At 34.6% G+C, this 22214-nt stretch overlaps 1 protein-coding gene across 4 annotated transcripts in view; it reads left to right on the top strand.

Annotated features, from left to right (window-relative positions):
- The window catches only part of ERBB4 (erb-b2 receptor tyrosine kinase 4), a 1095199-nt gene that overhangs the window by 1044344 nt on the left and 28641 nt on the right, over nt 1-22214 (top strand). For all 4 annotated transcript variants that reach the window (XM_072742096.1, XM_072742098.1, XM_026002035.2 and 1 more), the window contains exons 22-25: nt 345-420; nt 3851-3997; nt 6091-6188; nt 7827-7997. In XM_072742096.1, the coding sequence (XP_072598197.1) occupies nt 345-420; nt 3851-3997; nt 6091-6188; nt 7827-7997 (492 nt within the window). The remainder of the gene's footprint in view (nt 1-344; nt 421-3850; nt 3998-6090; nt 6189-7826; nt 7998-22214) is intronic.

Raw genomic sequence — 22214 nt, forward strand, 5'->3', positions numbered from 1 at the left:
ATATTGTGAGTCATAGTTAACTAGTAACTAAACTAATTGCTAAACATTATTAAGAACTATAGAAAATGATACTATTTTACTTTTCATTGTTTATGAAGCTTTTAAAAATAAATATATCTTTAGGTTAATTCACTTTAAGAATTTTATAAATTTCAGTTCATTGTTCTCTGTATTGAAAAATATGTTTATTATGATTATATATGTATTTTCTATACACACAAAAATACACATCAAAAAATACAATTGAGACAAGCCAGCGACTCATATTTTGGGAAATGAATATAGTAATAACCTTTTATGTAGCTATAAAACTTTCACTTTTTATTTCTCTTTTTATTTCTCAGATGCCAATTAAATGGATGGCTCTCGAGTGTATACACTATAGGAAATTCACCCATCAGAGTGATGTTTGGAGCTATGGTAAATAAATCTTCCTTGTGAATTAAAAGTTTTAAAGCAAAAATAAATATGTTAGGCTCATGTAAAATCCTAAGCCAATTTATTTTATTGTGTTGGAAATACCACCTTACAAGCCTTGTTTCCTAAAGGAATTAACTCTTTGCTCTTCCAGTTATAAAAACGAAACTCTAAATTGTATCATTTATCTACCTTTTTTGTCATTCCTTGGTTCTCTGTTATAAGCTAATATATTAAAGTCTCACTTGAGTTGTCTATCATAACCTTTGGTTTGGTAGCAACTTTCCTGATCATTTGACAGAAAAAAATAGCCAATTTTAGTTTAGGAAAAATGTCATAGAGCCTCCTAGCCTTAATTTTCAAAAGCTCTTTGAAAGTATGTTAAAAATAAAAGAATTTCTGTTCTATAATAAGAAAGAGGTTATTATTGTAGCAAAGAACAATTATTGAAAGCAGTAAGGTGAGACCAATAAATGTGAGGGGAGAAATAAGAGAGAAGATTTCTAGTTGCAGCTTTGATTTTAATTTACAAACTACTTTGGAATAAACACACACAATAGAGAGTGACTACTATGAACTAGAAAAGAGTAATTTTAGGGATCCCTGGGTGGCGGCAGTTTGGCGCCTGCCTTTGGCCCAGGGCGCGATCCTGGAGACCCGGGATCTAATCCCAAATCGGGCTCCCGGTGCATGGAGCCTGCTTCTCCCTCTGCCTGTGTCTTGGCCTCTCTCTCTCTCTGACTATCATAAATAAATAAAAATTAGAAAAGAAAAGAGTAATTTTAAATATTGAATTTAATTGCATTTAATTCAATTGTTGAGATGAGATGCTTACATGTATGTGGCGATTTACAACTTACCTTCATCCAGGTATTATTAAGAATGAATCAGAGACACCTGGGTGGCTCAGTGGTTGAGCATCTGCCTTTGGCTCAAGTGATCCCAGGATTGGGGATCAAGGAAGCATTAGGCTTCCTGTAGGAAGTCTGGTCCTCGCTCTGCCTATGTCTCTGCCTTTCTCTGTGTCTCTCATGAATAAATAAATAAATAATCTTAAAAAAAAAAAAAGGAATGAATCAACACCTTTTCTAAGTTTAAATATAAACATAAAACCATATTTTTTACAAATAAAAACCACAACCCCCATTTAAGCAAAAAGGTGATGGTGTGACTAGAAAGCATGGTACAATTTAGTTCATAAAATTTAAGCCTAGCTTTATCTTTGTTTTTGTTTTTAGAAAGAAAGACTTAATCCATTCAATCACTAAAGAACTTACACCTCTTATTATCTTAAAAAAAAAATTAAGACATTTCTGTAAAGTGTTTTTTTCCTTCCACACATGTATGCTGTTGATTTAAAATTCCCGTGAAGGTCACGTGTATTCTACTAGGCTTAGAAATAAAAAGTGTGCTGGGTTTGAAATTTAGGCAAGTGTAGGGAAACGATTGAAAGAATGTAGTTGCTGAACTGTAAGGACTGAATAGAAACACAAATCTACTATGTTTATTACATGATACAAATTAGTGTATATATTATATGATATAGATTTATAGATTATATTTTATATGATAGACTTATATGTTATCATATGTATTTTGATATATGACATACATATCATTTTTTCCTTTTTCTATGTATGTTTCCCTCATTTAAATATAGCAATCAAACAATTTTAAACAACCTCTACAATAAGTACATAGATAGATAGATAGATAGATGAGTACTCTGCTTTGAAACATAGCCCAGGTCATCAACCCATATCTATAAGGCATTTTAAGCTTTTTATGATATATCATAGTTGATTGCAAAAGGTATACAAGGCAAAGAGAAACACAATATTTACAATGCACCTTTGTGACAAATTGCCACTGGATGCATCTTTATTTTTATAACAATAAATATGTATTAGCTATGGTTTATAGGTTCAAATGACAGAATTGTAAGTTTTGAGGATGTTTCTGATTCAGTTTTTCTGAGATTGTCCTTCTGCGTGAAGCCATCTCTGTTTAACCCTATCTTGTGTTCATTCCTGCAAGGATAGAGTTGGATTGCTGTTGGCAGAGGTGGGGGTTTTGCTGTTCCTGCTTTTGTTTTTGTATTTATGTGTTTATTATATTTTCTATCATTTTGATTTGTAATTGGATTGCATTTTGTTTATATTGGAAGTTCTGATAGAGATGTGAGCATGTCTATTCTTTTATAACTGCATATATAAGTTAACAAAATATCCTCACCAAATACATGTTCTGTAAATATGTATTTATATTGACTGACTGAATATAGATCGACAGCCATCCACTTCTTAACTTGTTCCAGCCTGTCTCATGGACACTGAATTTTAATTATTGGTTCTACAGAGCCATTCCTTAATGTGCAAAATTAAGTAGGATTTAAACAAGATCAAACGCTTAAATTGTGTCACTAGTTACATTTTTACATTATATTTAAAAATCATAAGATTTAAAAAATAATAAGCAAAATCGGGTAACCATGGTAATAATTAGGTAATAAGGATATTATAAAGTATAATTTGAAGATCACATACACTTTTATATTTTAAGCTTTGTATTTTTATTAGTAGTCGATGATAAGACTACTAAAAAAGGACCAGTTTGAATAAATAATTATTACAGATGGAAGTAAAGAAAAACATAGTCCTAATTAATGGATTTTATATAAAAATATGCTTTGTATGCTATGTGAACCAATCAAAATTCACTTGGTAAAACTCTTACACACAGATAGCTATTTCTGAATGTACAAGCCTACCCTTAAGAAATGGTGACTTTTTAATTGTATAATTATGAGATCATAAAGAGGTGTATAGGGTATATTTTCTTGTTCAAATTAGAATCATTATATTTTTAAGCATTTTATTTATTCATGAGAGAGAGAGAGAGACAGGGAGAGGGAGAAGCAGGCTCCATGCAGGGAGCCGGACATGGGATTTGATCCCGGGACTCCAGGATCACACCCTGGGCCAAAGGTGGTGCTAAACCGCTGAGCCACCCGGGCTGCCCTCATTAAAAATTTCAAGACAATAATATGATAGTTGAATTTCCCATAAAGATTTTGTCACTGGGCTTCTTCTAATGGACATAGAAATCTGAAGAGCCTTTCTTTAGACTATTTTTTTAAATTTATTTATGTATTTGAGAGAGAGAGTGGAGGGGGAGGGCAGAGTCTTAAGCAGATGCCACATTGAGTGAGCACGGATCCTGATGCGGGGCTCAATCCCACCACCCTGAGATGACAACCTCAGCCAAAGCCAAGAGTCTGAATGCTTAATGGGTTGTGTCAGCCAAGCGCCCTCCCTCTTTAGACTATTTTTGACTGCCTTTCTAAGGAGCTTTCTTTTGTCATTGGCATACAGCTGGTTTCTTCGAAGTGTGTTGTTAATATGCTTATGTAAATATTTGATCTCCAATTTAGGAGTCACTATATGGGAACTGATGACATTTGGAGGAAAACCCTACGATGGAATTCCAACCCGAGAAATCCCTGATTTATTAGAGAAAGGAGAACGTTTGCCCCAGCCTCCTATCTGCACTATTGACGTTTACATGGTCATGGTCAAATGTAAGATTGCAAAATAATTTTACCATCACCATCATCATGCTTAGTAAAATAATAGTATGGATTAATCTACCTGCATAATGTTTTCTGATATTGAAAAACATGAAAGTTCAAAATAATTATGAAAAAAGATCATGTAAACACCTGTTTGTGTGCTTATTGTTAATAGGAAGCAATATGCATGCTTCCACGTTATAAAGTCAAAATTTTATGACTCTTCCTCTTCTGATTCATTTCACTTTGAATCTTATCATTTCCATGACAATCAAATTGTCTTTCATAAAGAAATGTAATTAGTCACAATAATGTTAGTCATCTTTATAGGAAAATAGCAGTCTAAACAAATGGTCTAAATACAAAGGGAGAAAGCTTGAAACTGATAGTTTAAAAAAATGAATTAAATGGAAATAGGTTTACCAATTTTAGTCAACAGGAAATTAGCAGAGCAGAATGGGAAATGGAAAGACGTGAATCTACAGTGAAAAAGATTATGAATGCTTACTTTTTTTCGATTTGATCATTTGTTTACATCAAATGCTCTTTTCTTCCTCCTTTCTATGCCCCAGACACATATGTATTATAAATGTGTTTTGGCAGCCTAGGCTCTTAATTTAAATAGAATTAGAGAAGTCTCTGGAGTTTCCTACTTAATTTAAGTGAGATTAACATTCAGCAATCTTTCTTGTGTAATCTGGGGTTTTCCCCTTTTGATTTACACAGGGTTAGCAAAGAAACAAACTGGTGAAGGTGAATAAGCATCTTATTAATAAGAGACTTTGGACCCAGATCCACTCAGATTTATATTCATGACATGTTTGATACATTCTGACAGTGAGGAAGAAATAAAAAATGTGCTTTCCAGTTCAGGTCAGCATGCCCTTTTCTCTAAGCATAGTTCTATTTACTCAATATTTAGTTAGAAAGAAACTGATACCTCCCGGCGAAGTTAACCTTTTTTGATTCCAATAGTTCCAGAAATACCTATTTTCTCATTAGCATTTTTTTTTTTGTAAGTGAATGCATATAGTTGAGGTTTGTTAAGAGAGAAAAAAATGCAGGTGATACTAATGATACATGAAATGACACACACAGACTTCCCAGAACAAGAATAAAAATTGAACTCCTGGAAAAGGGAAACAAACCTTATAGCTTTATTGGATCAAACATCATTCAGTAGTCATCTATGGAAGGAACTTTAAAAACATGCATGCATTATATAACTTGATCTCATAACTAGCATCAGAGGTAATTTAAAATACTTTGTTTAGATACTCTGATGAAACAATGAAAAAAAGTCAGGAAAATATTTTGCCTAATAGAGAGTTTTACCTTGCTTTTGCGAATTTTAATACTTAAGAAGACAGTCATTTGGCAAGAAAATCAAGGAAAGCTTGGTGCTTTAATTTTTGTGATCTCACCAGCTAAACAGTGCCTGGGGAGATAAGACCCACTTTATCTAGAGTCCCAGCTAAATAATAATACATACCTTGAAAATTGCTGATAGTATTTTTATGCTGCAAAGGCTAGTACTTAGATAAGCTAATGGCTATTGCTGAACAAGCATTACCCATAACTTTGCTTTTTTTTTTCCCCACCAGGAAAGAGGTGGCACAAGAAAGTTGCTTTCTCTTCCTTTTTCCCCTCTGTGCTGGTGTACTCCATTGTAACCAGAGCTTGTATTCCATGTCACTCCTGACATAAGCTAATAAATCCTATCCCAGTCACCTCTTTTATAACCATCAAAGAGAAGTTAAAAAAATAAAAATTCTCTCCATACTTAAGAAAAAAAGATCTGAGATTCTCTAAGTTCCCAGAGTTAGCCTAGGTTATATTTTTAAGAAGAAAAATTAATTTTAAATTAGATCAACAAAGTGAAAAGTCTCTGTTATTCTATCATATATTATATTTTGCTAACGAATATCAACAAACTGATTCAGATAGAACCTCACCTATTGGATCGTTTAACTTTCTTTGTTTTTTTTTAGATCATTGTTACTGAAACAATATTTTTCAAACTTAGCCTATGTTTTCATAAAATGTACATCCTGCTTCTTGCTAATTATGGGTATAAATGACTCTTGTGTGTGAATTTCTAGGTTGGATGATTGATGCTGACAGTAGGCCTAAATTTAAGGAACTGGCTGCTGAGTTTTCGAGGATGGCTCGAGACCCTCAAAGATATCTAGTCATTCAGGTGAGTACATATCTGGTCTTTGGAACTGTGGAAATCACCACTCATAGTCGATTAACTAAAGCAGAATATCATGTGAAATGACTTATGGAAAAGAGCCTTTTACTCTATGTCAGAACCACTTCTAAAAATCTTCCTTTAGTATTCAAGTGTCTCTGCTACTGAACAGCCAGATAATTATGATTATCCATATACATAAAAAGTCCTTCTCCCCAGAAAAGCCTTCTAGCACTCTGCTTTTTATTAACATGCATTAAGTCATGTCCATTATTATAATCTTCCCTTTTCAAGAATAAAAGCAAGATGGATTTTTGTTTGAATCCTGTCCATGGTTGAAGACAGTGAATTAAAAGTTTCAACATATTGACATTAAATTTCCTAAAAAAATATTTAGAAATATATTTCATTTTTGGAGATATGCAATATCCAAGCAATAATTCCAATTCAAGTGAATTGATGTACATATGAATCAAATGATAGCCCAAAGAACATTTTATATTAAACACTATAAAAAATGGATCAGATAATTAAAAAGTTATATTTCTCTATGATTATTTTGACCAAAATCATAAACAAATGGACCTTGGGTTACGCTGAATTAATTTTCCTCAATAAAACAAGGTAGCATTTATCTTCCTATCAATAGTCTGACATGAAGATAAAAGCCAGTTATCTTTTCCCAAATTAATTTGCATAAACAACTTGTTTGCAAAAATATCACATAATTCTGAAAAATGAAAAAAACACATTTAAGAAATAGATGAAATAAAAAAGAGTGGGATTCTGCTGCCTCTCCCACCTTCATTTATATTATTTGCCACTTATGCTGTGATTTTGAAAGCTATCACTTTAACAGTGTTCTGCTATAGGACAAATCATGGAGTCTCTATGTCCTGAGAACTCTACAATATCAAACCAACTAAATGCAATAAAGATTGAAAAGTCAATTGTCCTTTGTTATTTATTCTTAAAGTCACAGCTCAAACATCCTGGCAATGAAGTGTACCATTATTCTCAGATCTGAAATAAATTATGCCTCCCTCAGAACAACCAGAGCAGGGCACCTGGGTGGCTCAGTGTTTGAGCAGCTGGTCGTGATCCCTGGACCCTGGGATCGAGTCCTGCCTCAGCCTCCTTGCAGGGAGCCTGCTTCTCCCTCTGCCTGTCTTTGCCTCTCTCTAAATAAATAAAATCTTAAAAAAAAAAAAAAACCCAGAGCATTCTGCTTTATTCATCTTTTTTTTAAGGTTTTATTTATTCATGAGAGACAGAGAGAGAGAGGCAGAGACACAGGCAGAGGGAGAAGCAGGCTCCTCGCAGGGAGCCCCATGTGGGACTCGATCCGGGATTCCAGGATCACACCCTGAGCTGAAGGCAGCCGCTCAACTGCTGAGCCACCCAGGTGTCCCTGCTTTATTCATCTCTAATGGTATTTATCATATTCTGTTAAATCTATTTATCTAGCTAAGTATGTTACAGGCTCCTTCATGATTGGTAATTGTATTAGGGAATTTTTTTTAAAAAACAAGTGCATGAATTTTCAACTACTTATTTTATAGTAGATACATTTTCTGCAAAGTCCACATATTGAAGATGAAACGAAGAATCATATTTTTGTTTGTCTGGTGGGCAAACTTTTAGGGTGACGATCGCATGAAGCTTCCCAGTCCAAATGACAGCAAGTTCTTTCAGAATCTCTTGGATGAAGAGGATTTGGAAGACATGATGGATGCTGAGGAATACTTGGTCCCTCAAGCGTTCAACATCCCACCTCCCATCTATACTTCCAGAGCAAGAATTGACTCAAATAGGGTAAGAAACAATTATATACCACCTCCCATATTATTCCTGAGAAATAAAATCATGCAAATATATTGTAAGCACTAGAATTACAGAATAATTATGCAGCTCATTTCGGTGTAATTTCTAGATTTAAAACATACGATATCAATGAAAGATAGGCCATAAATAATTTTGAAACATAAGCATGACTAATAAAATAAGTTCCCTGACATATCTTTAAGATTTCAAGAGGAGAAAGGTTGCCTTTGTCTTATGTCAATTAAATCTTAGATTTAAGAAATCTACCAATTCAAACTAATAAAACTATGTGTTTATAAATAAATGAAAATTCTTAACAAGCTAGGCTCTCTTAAAAAGAGGAGATGACAGCAGTCAAGAGGTAATACAAGTACAACTCTCACTTCAGATACTTTAAATAGGGGCACCTGGGTGGCTCAGTGGTTGAGCGTCTGCCTTCAGTTTGGGTTGTGATCCCAGGGTCCTGCAATTGAGCCTCATGTCAAGCTCCTTGCATGGAGCCTCCTTCTCCCTCTGCCTGTGTCTCTGCCTCTCTATATGTCTCTCACGAATAAATAAATAAATAAATAAATAAAATCTTAAAAAAAAACAAAACAAAAACAGTTCTTTAAAAAATGAGGACTTTAAACATTCTCTGTCAATTTTAAGTAGAAACAGAAAACTGCAATACTTTGGACTTTATCAGTCATTTTGGGAAGACTACTGAATCACTCCTAAGATGTAGATTTAAGTTTCGAAAGAAACTTCTGAAAAGAATTGGAATTTAATTTTAAATATTAAACGCACTCTATATGAATCCCATTCTTTGTCTAAAAACTGTCAATCCATGTGTTCACTCATTTATTTTTAAAAATTCATTCATTATTCACTTAACATGTATTGAGTACCTCTGAATGTGAGACATTATCAGATGCTTGAGGTTCAAAGAATTTTGACATAACTCCACCTTCAAGAAGTGTGCAGGCATTTATGGACATTATCAGAGTGGGACAAACAGCACCCTATTTGTCCTGACCCCATAAAACATAAGAAAACTTTCAACTTGCTGCTCATTTTCTAAAGTGAAGTTATTTGTTTTGTTTCAGATTCACAGCAATAATAAAGTAACACTCACCAGGTGTTTACACTGTGCCAACACATGTACACTAAGTCTCTGAATCCTTACAATTATCTCCTTGGGTTCTATTATCATCTCTATCTTACAAATGAAGAAACGTCATGGTTAAGGGATTTGACTGTTGGAAAATTAGCCAGTTAATGTCCACCTTCCACTGAAAGTTAGCCAGTGGAAGAGTAGGATTCTAATGCAGGCAGTCTGCCTCTACTGTACATACCCTTGCTTCAAAGTTATTGGAACATGTTATTTTCATGATAAAATTGCTTTTCTTGACAGCTACTTTAATGTTTGAGGTACATGTTGCTTGAAACCCCTCAGGTGATTTTCTTATAAAATACATTCCCCATCTACTCCATACTTTTTGCTCATTTGCCTCATTCAAATGTAGATGATGGGCTGATGTAGAGAGATGCAAAACAAAAACACCTCAATTTTTTTTTCTATGAAAAAAAAAGTCATTGCATCTCAATGAGGAGAGGTAGCTAAAGGGCTTAAAAATTAATTCAATTGATAGCCATTGAGCATCAGTCCTGTTTATGGGAAGGAGCAAAGTCTTTTAGGGGTCTAAAGGAAGCAGTTTTTTCCCTACCTATATGTTTAGCAAAGTGGCCAAATTATAACTCTGGTATTTATAATTTTATGTGACAAATTCATTACGTTTACTAAAATAGAGATGCTTCAGAAAATAGTTTTCTGTCCTTTACATGAAATCTGATAAAAGCCAAGAGCTTGAATCTTTTTCTCTTACAAAGCTTCTCACATTCCAACTTTTTGTTCATTTTAATTTAAGCTCCATGCAAGGAATCCTTAATAAAGGTTTGAATTAACTAAATGAAATTAGTGAGACAAAGTAGAAGACACATGAGGAATTATTTGGCCTTTAGTCATCATTTCTTATTCCACACTATTATTTAAACAATATTATCTGTAGATTTCTTTTTAGATTTTCAAGTCTTTGTTTAGGGAATTGTTCTTAAATACCATTTTATTTTCAGGCATTAAAAGGCCTTATTAATCATCTATATTTTCCTTTTTTTTAAAATCTAGTCTTATGTAACTTCCATGGTAATTTCTAATTTGTGCAAATGCTGTTTCCCCTACTGCTTCCTATAAAGCTAAGTTCCACAATATTATAGTTAGAAAATAAATTACTTCAGTTTTAGGGTCTGTGGCCAATTTATGTGGCAAGGGAATATCTTAAAATGAATTTTAATCAAGTGTTTCTTGAGCATATTTGTTGAATTTTAAAACCAAAAAATAATTCTGTTTTTGAATATAGACTGTTTGGCTCACTGTTAAGTTGTAGTAATATTCTTAAATGTCTTTAAAATTTCTTTCTTCATTTGTAAAATAAATACAATGGTAGTTAACTTATGTGATTGTTAAATAATTACCTTTTAAAAAGTGCCAGGCATATACTTATTCTTTTCAGAATCACTCAAATTTCATTTTTACTCCTTTCTTTGTCAATATAGTAAATAACTACATTTTCTTATTCGAATTTCTACACATTATCTGTAAAAAGTCTGTTGCTTCAGTCACTACTTGACAAGCAAATTATTTCTCCTGATGTGTTTTTTATAGCAAATAAGATATAGAAGTCATTTCTTCTATGGTGATTTTGGTGATTTCAAACACCTATGTATTTTGATTCATTGTAACTTTAAAGCAATGAGTCAATTAAAAATACAATGCTTACATTTATCCAGCAAATTGATAGATACAAATGCAAGTAATGCTAAAAAACACCCAACTTATTTATAGCTGCTGTTATTGTTTTTATTACCTTTTAAAATATTATATTAAATACCTTTATCACAAAAAATACACCAAAACACTTACTCTGGCATGATGTAAATAGGAAAGCAAGGAAGCTAACTTCTACAAACTTCAGTTCTGTTCATCTGTGAAGTGGGGCTAAAAAAAAAAAAATCTCAGAATATTGTGAAGATTAACTTCTTAGGATATCTAAGCATGTTCCCCTTTGATGGATATGTAGCAGATGCTCACTAGTGTGGAAATAAATGAAGACCCCCCAAAAGAGAAATGTGAAGGCTCTTTATTCAGAGCTTGCTAGGTAGCAAGGGAGTTAGTTAGCCACTGACACTTGCATTTTGGTGGAGACTCAAAGGCAGACAAAAGAGTGGGAAAGCTGTATACTGGGGAAAAGGGAAGGTTTCAGGTATGCCTTGATTGGAGGCTGTTGGCACGGGGAAGCTGTAAGAGGGGCTAATTAGAAGTGGGGCATCCTATGTGATTAGCTAGGGGTGCATACTCATCTTTCTCTGGTTTGTCCTAAAAGGAAAGTGGTGACAACATTTAGAGAAGCTGTTAGTTAATCAATCTTGACTACTTTGGTTCAGTTGTTACAGATGTCATTGTTTAGCTTCCTGGATTGCTGCTAGAAGTAACGATGTGGCCTCCTACAAATCTGACTTCTAGCAGACTGGCTTGCTGGGCTGTTTATTGTAGATATGGTTTTCTAGGCAAGTTGCTGTAAGTTGGGAGTTAGACTTCTGTTTTTATGTGTGATCTGGCCATTGTCCATTTGTGTACTCAGTTTCGCAATAGGTTCTAGGTTCTGTTGCCGCCTTCTTTTCCCTTGATATATTTATTTAAGTACATCATGCCTGATATTTTCAGTTAAATGCTTGCATGGTTTTTGAATTTCTGTGTAGATGTTTTTCTGTTAATGTGGATGAAAATTTTGTCTTTTTCTTTTGAGTTACCTAGATTTATATTTCTTTGACATAGCGAATTGTATACCAAATGCAGCAGCAGTTAATAAAAATAGCTAATAATTCGATGTGGCTAAAGGTAGGCTAGCTTCGATGATATTAGAAAATTTTATTTCATTTAATAAAAGCTTCAGTGCATTTTTGTGGACAAGGGTTCAATTGTGGATCATTCAGTAATTCTGATGAATAGTTTTAGAGACGCAGAGTTCTACCTCTTTCAAAAAGATACCAGCTATGTCTCAGTTATCCAGACCAGGGGAAGACAAAGGAATTGTAGCTACTGCCCAGTGGTGGAGCAGGTGGCCCACAATGGATCTCTCCTCACAATTTAAACCTTTCTCCACTTCTTTCAGACCTGCTAAGAAATGACTATATTAATAGATCTTCTATTTCTCCTTCTCTTTTTGCCCTTTATTTCTTAGAATAGGTTATATAAATGAGTTGAAAAATTAAAATATGTAGGCAGAAGAAATAAAGGATGAGGGAAAATAAAGGTGCTTAGTATCTCAAAAGCACAGTTTCTAAATTATTAATTAAAGGCTGAATATTTGACTGCTTATAAAATTGGATTTATATATTTTATTTTGTGCTACTATCATGTTTCCTTCAGATGAAATTTTGTAACTTTGATAAAAGTATCCTAGGAAGGTTGCCACACACTTTGTTATTCCCTTTAAGATTTTTACCAATTCATCACACACACGCACACACACACACACACACACACATAAATGGAAATACAAGAACACTTTGGTCTCCTCTATAGGATTTATGATATTGTACTAAATATGCTTCTAATGATGTATGTAAACTAAAAAAATTCAAGCAAACGGTTAATGCAGGAACAGTGAAATAGTGATGTTACTTACAATAATGATATTTGAAAATATAAGAGTTTCAATTGCGTTTGTGTTTACTGTTCAATAAATCAAAGCCATGATTTCTTATTTTATGAAATAGTGAAACTAATAATAGTAATATCAGCTAAAACTTATTGAGTCCTTATTATAGCCAAGTTACTATGCTAAGTGTTTTAAGTGGACTGTTTCACTCTTATGTCACAAAGCTCTATCAGGTAGGCACTACTATTTGTCCCATTTTTAAAAGTTAAGAAAATTGAGCTGTGGAGAGTTTAGATGACATAAATAATAAGGAGCAAAGCTAGAAATCGAGCCCAGGTGCCAACAGCCCACATGGAGGCCATACCTAAAATAACAGCGGGGTGGGGAAAGTTCCTCATTTCAAGTTGTTATTAAACTTCTTACTACATATAAAACTAAGACTTTTCATTCATTTAATGGTAACTGAATAAAAGAAAATAATTTGGATGTCGGAATCTCACATGCTAGAACAAACTCTTTGGTATTCCAGCCTTGATCATACCATTTAACCAAATTTACTTTCTTCACTTAGATGAGGAGAAAATTGAACTAGATCACCAATAAGTTCCTTCTAATTTTAAAAATTACCTTATCAAATGACTTTTTGAACTAGTTATTATATTTTTTACATTTATAAATGTATATTTTATACATTTATACATCTTCTAGTATACAGATACACTGGAAGATATCTAGTGTATCTTCTAGAGAATATTTAATTGGAAAATGGCCAAAAGTGTTTTGGGTTACCTCTACACACTTTTGTCCTTAAGTGATTTAATATAGAAGAGGAAAATTTAAGGACACAAGTTAAGGAAGCATTTCATAGCTAAATGATGTAGTGGGAGAATTTTTGATGATATAACAAGGTTACTCTGGTTGCAATTTACCAAGGATCAATATCAATTCTAACAACAGCTGCTAGTTGATGATAAATGATTGTAGTCTCAGGATATTGGTTTTACATTTCTTCCAAAATATGTCAAGGATTCCCGCATGGTATCCTTGATATGATGTTTGGGATTTTTTTTTTTGATTTATTAAGCTCAAGGAAGGAGATCTTCTTACTATGATACTCCATATCACTAGATATTTTTTGTCCCAAAACTTTCCCCATCTGCACAGTAATTTTATTTATTTATTTATTTATTTATTTATTTATTTATTATCAAAGATTTTATTTATTTATTCATGAGAGACACAGAGAGAGAGAGAGAGGCAGAGACACAGGCAGAGGGAGAAGCAGGCTCCATGCAGGGAGTCAGATGTGGGACTCGATCCCAGGACTCCAGGATCACATCCTGGGCTGAAGGCGGCGCTAAACCACTGAGCCACCCAGGGATCCCATATATAGTAATTTATAAATTTTTCAAGTTATTATGATGAAAGTTTAAATGAATTAATATGTTGAATGTTTATCATGGGCTAGGCGCTGTATTGGGCAATGACATGTAGAATTGCTAATCAAAAGTTCTGCCTGAAAAGAGGTTATGTTCTAATTAAGGAGATAATATTCTGCAAGCAATATTCCAGATTTTGTAGGAAAAAGACAAAGAAAACAAGAGCAGTGATGCCTGGGTGGCTCAGTGGTTAAATGTCTGCCTTCTGCTCAGCGCATGATCCCGGTGTCCTGGGATCAGGTCCTGCTCCTCCTTCTTCCTATGTCTCTGTCTCCATCTCTGTCTCTCTGTCTCTTATGAATAAATAAATAAAATCTTTTAACAAAAAAGAAAGAAACCAAATCAGCAGAAGTGGCTATAGAACATCATTTTAGCTGTATCATTATCAGAGGATGATGATGTAGCTTGGAACAGAAGTAGAGTTTTGGTAGTGCAGGTCTGAAATGGGTCAGAAGGAGTGCTAAACTATAAAACCAACCAAACAAACAAAACCTATATGAACAAGGGCAAGGGAATGACTTTTTGAGTATAATTTTAAAAATCTGCATGTTTGTAATATTTCCACATTGGACATGTTGAAAACTCTTTTATGTTATCAGGAGATGGGATGGGCTTCCTCTCAAATTTCCTATTTTTGTCATTCTTATGAAGGCTTGAAATATGATATTGAAATCTCACGCTTCTCATTAAAATCATCCAACTCAAAACAAAATCCTTTTCTGGCCTTCCTGAAAAACAGCTCTCAAATGTCTCTTCTGTTTCTTTTGTCATGACTGTAATTCAGGCCCTCATCACTTCACAAAAATTATTATAATATCTCCCTGAACAGATATCCACATTTTTTTTTGAAAATGGGCTCAATTTCTAAATATAGTGTTTATATTGTACCAAATGGAACACTAATTATTTTCATTTCTTTGTCCTCATCGAACCAGAGTCCTCATCGACTTATTTTTATCAATAGGATAAATTTGAATGAGATATGTTATATTAGATCTCTCTTTATATGATATATAATCCTATTATCACCAATAGTTGAAGGATTTTTGAACATTTATCCTAGGAAATTCCATGGTCATTCCAATTGACCAGTCTCTGAAATTTAGTTTTTACAACTCTCTAGCTCACACATACAAAATTGCCGAGAGTTCTAAACATTACCCACTATTGATAGCTTTCAAAATATAGATCATGTGGGTGTTTTCCATTCTAGTTTGGAGGTGTGGGTAAGTAATTTATTTTAACAAAGAGGTATCTTTCCTTATGCATTATAGATTTGTCTCTCTCTCTTTTTTTTTTTCTAAATGAGAACATGATGTCAAATTGCCTTTGCTTATTTTTCCAAGTTCTTAGCAGTGACAGGGATATTAAAAATGGTTCTGCTATCTCTGGTTTACCATGAACTTGAGGATATCCCTCAACCTCTCAAATGATGGTTTTTATACAGTAAAATATGAAGTGACCTTTTTGTGCAATGTTTTCTCTACCAGTGACTTTCTTAAAATCTGGGTATATTACCTTAATTATACTATTCATTGTAAACTTTTTTTTTCTCTTTTTCTTTGCATCATTGCTATCATTCTTTTATTACTCACTAACTTCCTATGGATTTTCATTGAATTTAGATCGTGATATCCGGGTAAACATAATGAGAAACCCTCTATGGTATCAGCTCTAGATTCTTCATTTAACCTTATATTTGGAAATGACCAAACCATCTTTCAATTTCTTAAGTAAAAGAAAAGATAATTTTTAGACTTCTTTCTCTGTACCTTCAGGTATTATAAACTCACTTCTAGCAGATTTGTACTTTGGGTAGCACCTCCTTGTTGTAGTACATTATGATTCCCTCTACAGTTGTTTCTTTATTCTTTACAGAATCTACTTTTTCTCTTAGCAAATTATTTTCTATATCCCCTTCAACATTTTCTTTTTATAAAAAATATTACCGTTATTCTCTCCAATCTACAAACACAGTGTAGCTCTCCATATGTGTAAAACTAAAAACTAATGACTATAAATGCATGCTTGCACATGTGATGGAAATGGGATATTTCCGGGCAGCCCAGGTGGCTCAGCAGTTTAGGGCTGCCTTCAGCCTGGGGCATGATCCTGGAGACCCGGGATCGAGTCCCACGTCAGGCTCCGGCATGGAGCCTGCTTCTCCCTCTGCCTGTGTTTCTGCCTCTCTTTCTCTCTCTCTGTGTCTCTCATGAATAAATAAATAAAATCTCAAAAAAAAAAAAAAAGTGGGATATTTCCTAAGTCATGGTAACTCAGAGTGATTTCTCCACTCTTGCCACAGGCTAAAGTGGTAGCAAGATATTTAGAACTTCCCAGCTTCAACCTTGATGAAGGAAAGGAGGTTGGCAGTACATACACAGCAATACATTATTTCTCGTACATTAAAGTCTGTGCCCTCACTTACACACAGACATGAGCTCCCCTTACCATATCAACAACATAATCTTCTCTATCATTTACCACGGCCTTTTCCTTCCTTTCTCCTAGCATGTATATCCTTTTCTGAACACTTATTTCAATGAGGTTTTCCCTAGTTGGAATATAACCAGTAGAATACAAATAGAACCTGTGTAGTTTGTCCTTGGCCCAAGTAAATAGATCAAATAAACACAGTAATTTACAACACTGACATCCCCATTGTAGTATGGGATAGATGCGTAAGTAATTATAATCTCATGGAGTATCAGGGCTGGAAGGGGTCTTGAAGCCCTCCTCACACAAACTGTCTCATTTTATAGATGTATCAACCAATACTGAAAAAGATAAAACCTATAGCTCAGCATTCTTTCCTTTTAAGGGAGAGATGGGAAATCACGTTCCAACCTCTCATGCCTAAGTCAAACATTCTGTTGGCCCTGTCTGTTTTGTTACTGGTCAAAACCATGGAAATCTTGATATTGACTTCAAGTCTAATGAGATTTAGCATCAATTGGTTTGAAAGGCTCCTGCTGGGAGAGCAATGAGAAGCCAGAAACCCTGCTGCTGTTTTGCCTCTTCTGTTTATTCTTCAGTGAGACTCCTCATAACCAAGAGTTAATGGTTTTGGAGGATTGAATGGAACCGACAATGCCAAGAACAATTAAAAAAATTTTTTTAGACAACAGGGAGAACAATATCTATATTGGGACTTAGGAACTACAGGCTTAAAACTAAAATGATCTTTACAAGTTGTACAAATGTTTCAAAATTTTCACGTACGAATCTAAATGCAGCTACCATTATTGACCACATATTTATGTGTCACGTTCTGCTCTGAGTTTTTTACACTTGTAGCCCTAATCTTCACAACATGGGTAGGTAGAGAGCATTGCTGTTCACGTTTTATGATGATAGAGACTGGAGATGGAGATGCAAAGTCTTTTTGTGGAGACTTCCAGCCTGAATGATAAGTGAGATTTGAACCCAGATTTGTCTGGTCTACACTCTATGCTTTTAACTTCCAACCTTAATTTGGGGACATCAATATATCCAATGTATATAATTAAATTACTTTAAAAGCCTAATAATTAGTCAAATGAAGTTCATTTAAAAAATAGTGGGTAGAGGTTTCTAATTTTTGCCATTTAAAAAAAAATCTGGGACAATCTTTATGAAACCTTTTTTTTACTGTAGCTTACGAGGTAATATTTCAAAAAGTCCCCTCACCCCTCCTTGTATCTTCTGGGGACTCAGAGCCTACAAACAATATAATTATAAAATCAGAGAGTCACTTTCATTCTCGAAACATTCACAAAAAATAAGTGATAGCTAAAAATGCTTACAAAATTGACATTTTATTTTCACACCAGAATCCCCATGTCAGAATAAACAAAATTCCTTTACTACAAGGCTTTACTAAATGGCTTGGTAACTTAGTTAACTTAGTTAAGAGCTTGGTTACTCAAGAACCAAACCGGGATAAAGTCTTTAAGACTCCAAAGTGAGTGACCCCTCTATTGAATAATGCTTATTCTGAGAGAACTTGCAGTCATCACTGTTTGTAGCTTCTTTTCAGTACAGGAGTTGGGTCCTGTCACAGGGCTTCCTACAACACTGAGGTACCACGGACCAGAAAAAGGCTGTTTGTTTAAGAAGAGTCTGGTGTTAAAGAACATTTCAGTGATCTTTATGAAATTATTTTACACTCGAGCAATTGTCAGCTGGGCATAAGAAACCTCTGTGAACAATCTTTTTCCCTTTGTTCACATGTACTAAAGAAGAAAATCACAGCCAGGAAAGGAAACAAAGAGTGAGGAGGGGCAGCTAGAGAAGATACTGAGATTTGGAATGTTAATGAATGTTTTATCTAAATCATTTAGACAGTTATTTTTTAGTATTATAGCCACAAGATTCGTAGCTCTGCTGTACATTATTGGAAACATCTCATCAAGAAGCCTATTCTTTACTGTACTAGACCTGGAGAGCACAATTGTGAGTTTCTTTACCCTTTATACAATAGAATTGGGAGATTATCATCAACTTTCTATTCATATTTTGTGAAGGTTATTTAATTTATGTCGATCTGTAATTTATTTATTTTTACAAATCCATCTTTGTCTGCCAGAGTTCCCTGTGCAGGCTGGCCTGTTAGGATGATTGCTCCTGCAAAGGCAAGAGAGAGAGAGACAGAGAGAGAGGGAGAGGGAGAGAGAGAGAGATGTTCTATTTCATGCTCAATAAGGATTGATGGCATTTTGAGAGGTTCAGAATATCCTTTGATTACTCGGGGAAGCAGAATGGAGAAGATGGTTGTGGATGGTGGGGGGTGGGCTCGCTCATCAGCTTCCCTTTGTGCACTTCCTGCCAGAACGTACCCTAATCACAAGCATCTTGTGTTTCAGCCCCTTCCCTCGCTCACCTGCCCAAATGAAAAGTTCCCTTTTTCAGTTGAGAATTCTGACATACCAGAGTGTTCTAAAGCGAGGCTAATTTGTGCTCTGTAGTTTTCACTCAGCCACGGTGCATGAATGGCTGTGGACGAGCCTCTCATTACACTTGAGCAAAAGCTGAATTGAGAGATGGGTAGGCCACCGTGGGAAAAATTCTAAATGCTATGACTGTGTTTCTTATTGCACCAATGTTTTCTACATTTGTGATGACAAAAGTACTGCACATCAGAGAGGGAAAGAAATTGGAAGTTTAATTCACAACTGATTCCAACAGTAATCATACACCGTGGTTAGTAACATCCATCCTTGTTATCTGCTCCTGAAAGAAAATAATAATGTTTAAAAGTCTTAGTGTATTGGAGATGGAAAATATACATAATTCAGATTCATTTGGAGTCTGGTATAGTGTCCTTTTAGTTGGAGCCAGTCGTATTGTGGTGGAGAAACCAGGCTAGTGGATATTCTGCAATAAAATGAATAGACTCATTCATTTATTCCTAGAAATACCACATATTTGTAAGACTATAGGATACCTTAAAAAATAAATGATTATGTGCCAAGTATCCTGTTGTCTAATATTTATTTCATTAAATCGCATGAAGACTTTGGGAGGTATTTACTATTATTACTGCCTATTTCTATGTGAGAAAACTAAGGCATGACTATTAAATGACAAAACCAGGCAGCCTGAGGGAGGTGGGTGGGGAGATGAGGTAACTGGGTGATGGGCATGAGAGAGGGCAAGTGATGGAATGAGCACTGGGTGTTATATGCAAGTGATGAATACTAAATTCTACCCCTGAAACTAATAATACACTATGTGTTAAATCAATTGAATTTAAATAAGTAAAAAAAAATTAAATTAAATTAAAAACCAGGCAGCCTGGCTGTGTCATCTGTAGAAGCTGTGCTCTTCACCACAGGGATGTATCACCTCTCACTCTGCTTCTGACTTTTTTTTCTGTGTTATTATTGCTATAAGCTCAGTATTCAGTATTTTAAAGATGAGATGAGTACACCAGTAATGAATTTTGACTTTTTAATTTTTTTATCATTAAATTCTTTATAAAGGTTAATTTTTTTTTTATTTTAGGGGGTTATCTGAATAGTCTCGTTAGTAGTGCTTATCCATGAATTCCGAAAGACATTTTCATTAATCTGTCAAATAAGAGATTATTTCAGGCAAGTGGCAAAGAGCAGCTATTCATTCAATCATTTATTCATTGATCAAACATTAATGAGTTATCTACTATATCTTAATCTTATGATTACCTACTATGGCCACATTGAGCCTTGCCCTCAAGAAAGGTGGCTTAGCGGTTGAGCATCTGCCTTTGGCTCAGGGTGTGATCCTGGAGTTCTGGGATCGAGTCCCACGTCAGGCTCTCTGCATGGGGCCTGCTTCTCCCTCTGCCTCTGTCTCTGCCTCTCTCTCTCTCTCTGGGTCTCTCATGAATAAATAAATAAAGTCTTTATTTAAAAAAAAATTCACAGGCTAGTAACGAGCCAATAAAACGCAATGAGTAAAGTGTTACAATAGAGCTAGAGAGTGCATAAGGGGTCATTTGAACAAACTGGTGTTTTTAAGTGGGAAAGTTGACAAGAGTCAGATGTGCTTCTAGTGAGACAATTCTGGCATCTTTTTGAAATGTGAACTAAAATAGAGATGGCTTATCTGCTGAGGCAAAGGAGATAGTATGTAAAGTTTCATGTAAGCGATAATTTCTTTGTTTTTGTTTCTGTTTTTATTTTGTTTTATTAGTTTGTATAAGTGATGGGTTTGAGATAGACTCAACAGGGTTTGGGCACCAACCAGTCAGATATTACAAAATGAGATAGAGAAATCAAGGTGACACCATGTTTTCTAATTGGATTATTGAGAAGATGTTAACATTATATTATTAGTGCATTAGAACAGAGGATGTAGAATAAGGAAATACCATTAATACTTTAGAATATAAGTAGATAGCACTCTAGATAAAGTGAAATTAAGTTTTGATTTGGAAACCATTATTATTCATGATTCATGATATATATATATATATTTAAGATTTATTTGAGAGAGAGGGAGAGAGCTCATGAGCTGGGGGAGGGCCAGAGGGAAGGTAAAGAGAATCCTCAAGCAGATTCCCCACAAAACGTGGAGCTTGTCGTAGGGCTTGATCCAAGGACCTTGAGATCATGACCTGAGCTGAAACCAAGAATCAGCCATCTAGCCAACTGAGCTACCCAGGCACCTAAATATCATTATTCTTTGAGAGAGGAGTTTCAGTAGAATATAGCACTGGTGGAGAGCAGAATACAATTGACAAAGGGTAAAGGCAGGAAGTGGGAATTTCTTTGAAAATTCTTCCACGTGAAGGAAAGAAAGGAGACAGAATGTGAGTTCAGAGAGAAAATGGTCCCTTCAGTAGAAACAAGTCCTTTTATACTTCACTTAGTTCGTTCTTTCTTTTTCCCAACAACAAAACTAATTCTTACTAAGACTGAGTGTGTGGTGGATTTGCTTGAAGACAGAACAGGTGAACCAGACTGAAGCATCACATCTAGAGAAATGTCTTCTGCTAACTTACCCTTTCCTCTACTCATTGCCTTTTTCAGTTCTTCTCTCTCAGATTAACATAGGTGTCCAAATTTTTCCTTCGGTGTTGTATACTATAATTCTCTCTCTCTTATCTGAAGGCTTGGCACTCAGTTCTTGGTTAATTTACCTTCTATTCCAATCACTTCACCAAGCTTTTGTTTTGTTTTGTTTTGGTAATTTTTTACAAAATCACTTATCTCCCAAGAGATATTCAGACCAGTTGTAATAACAAATAATAACAAGTTTTCCACTTCATTCTAATTTTGAGAGCACACTGGTTGTCAGAAAGAAGAGAACAGAGATGTGTTAGGGAACTTAAAAAGATGGGCTAAGCATTGAAGGAAATGCCATGGTAAGGCATGTGAACAAAGACTAATAAGGGGCCAGTAAATCCAAAGACTCTCAAAAGCAGAAAAACATGACTTTTTAGAGGCACCATTCCACTTGCTGCATGATTGTTCAGTCTCACCAAGAGAACTGTGAGCAAGGGAAAGAAACGTTTGAAATATAAAGAATTGAGAATTGGTAGGTATCTGCATCCAAACAATATGGAAACTGAAGGCAATAAAGGTCATATTAAGGGTAAATTAAGTAAT

Source organism: Vulpes vulpes, chromosome 16, assembly GCF_048418805.1.
Source record: "Vulpes vulpes isolate BD-2025 chromosome 16, VulVul3, whole genome shotgun sequence".
In the NCBI taxonomy this organism is placed as follows: domain Eukaryota; kingdom Metazoa; phylum Chordata; class Mammalia; order Carnivora; family Canidae; genus Vulpes; species Vulpes vulpes.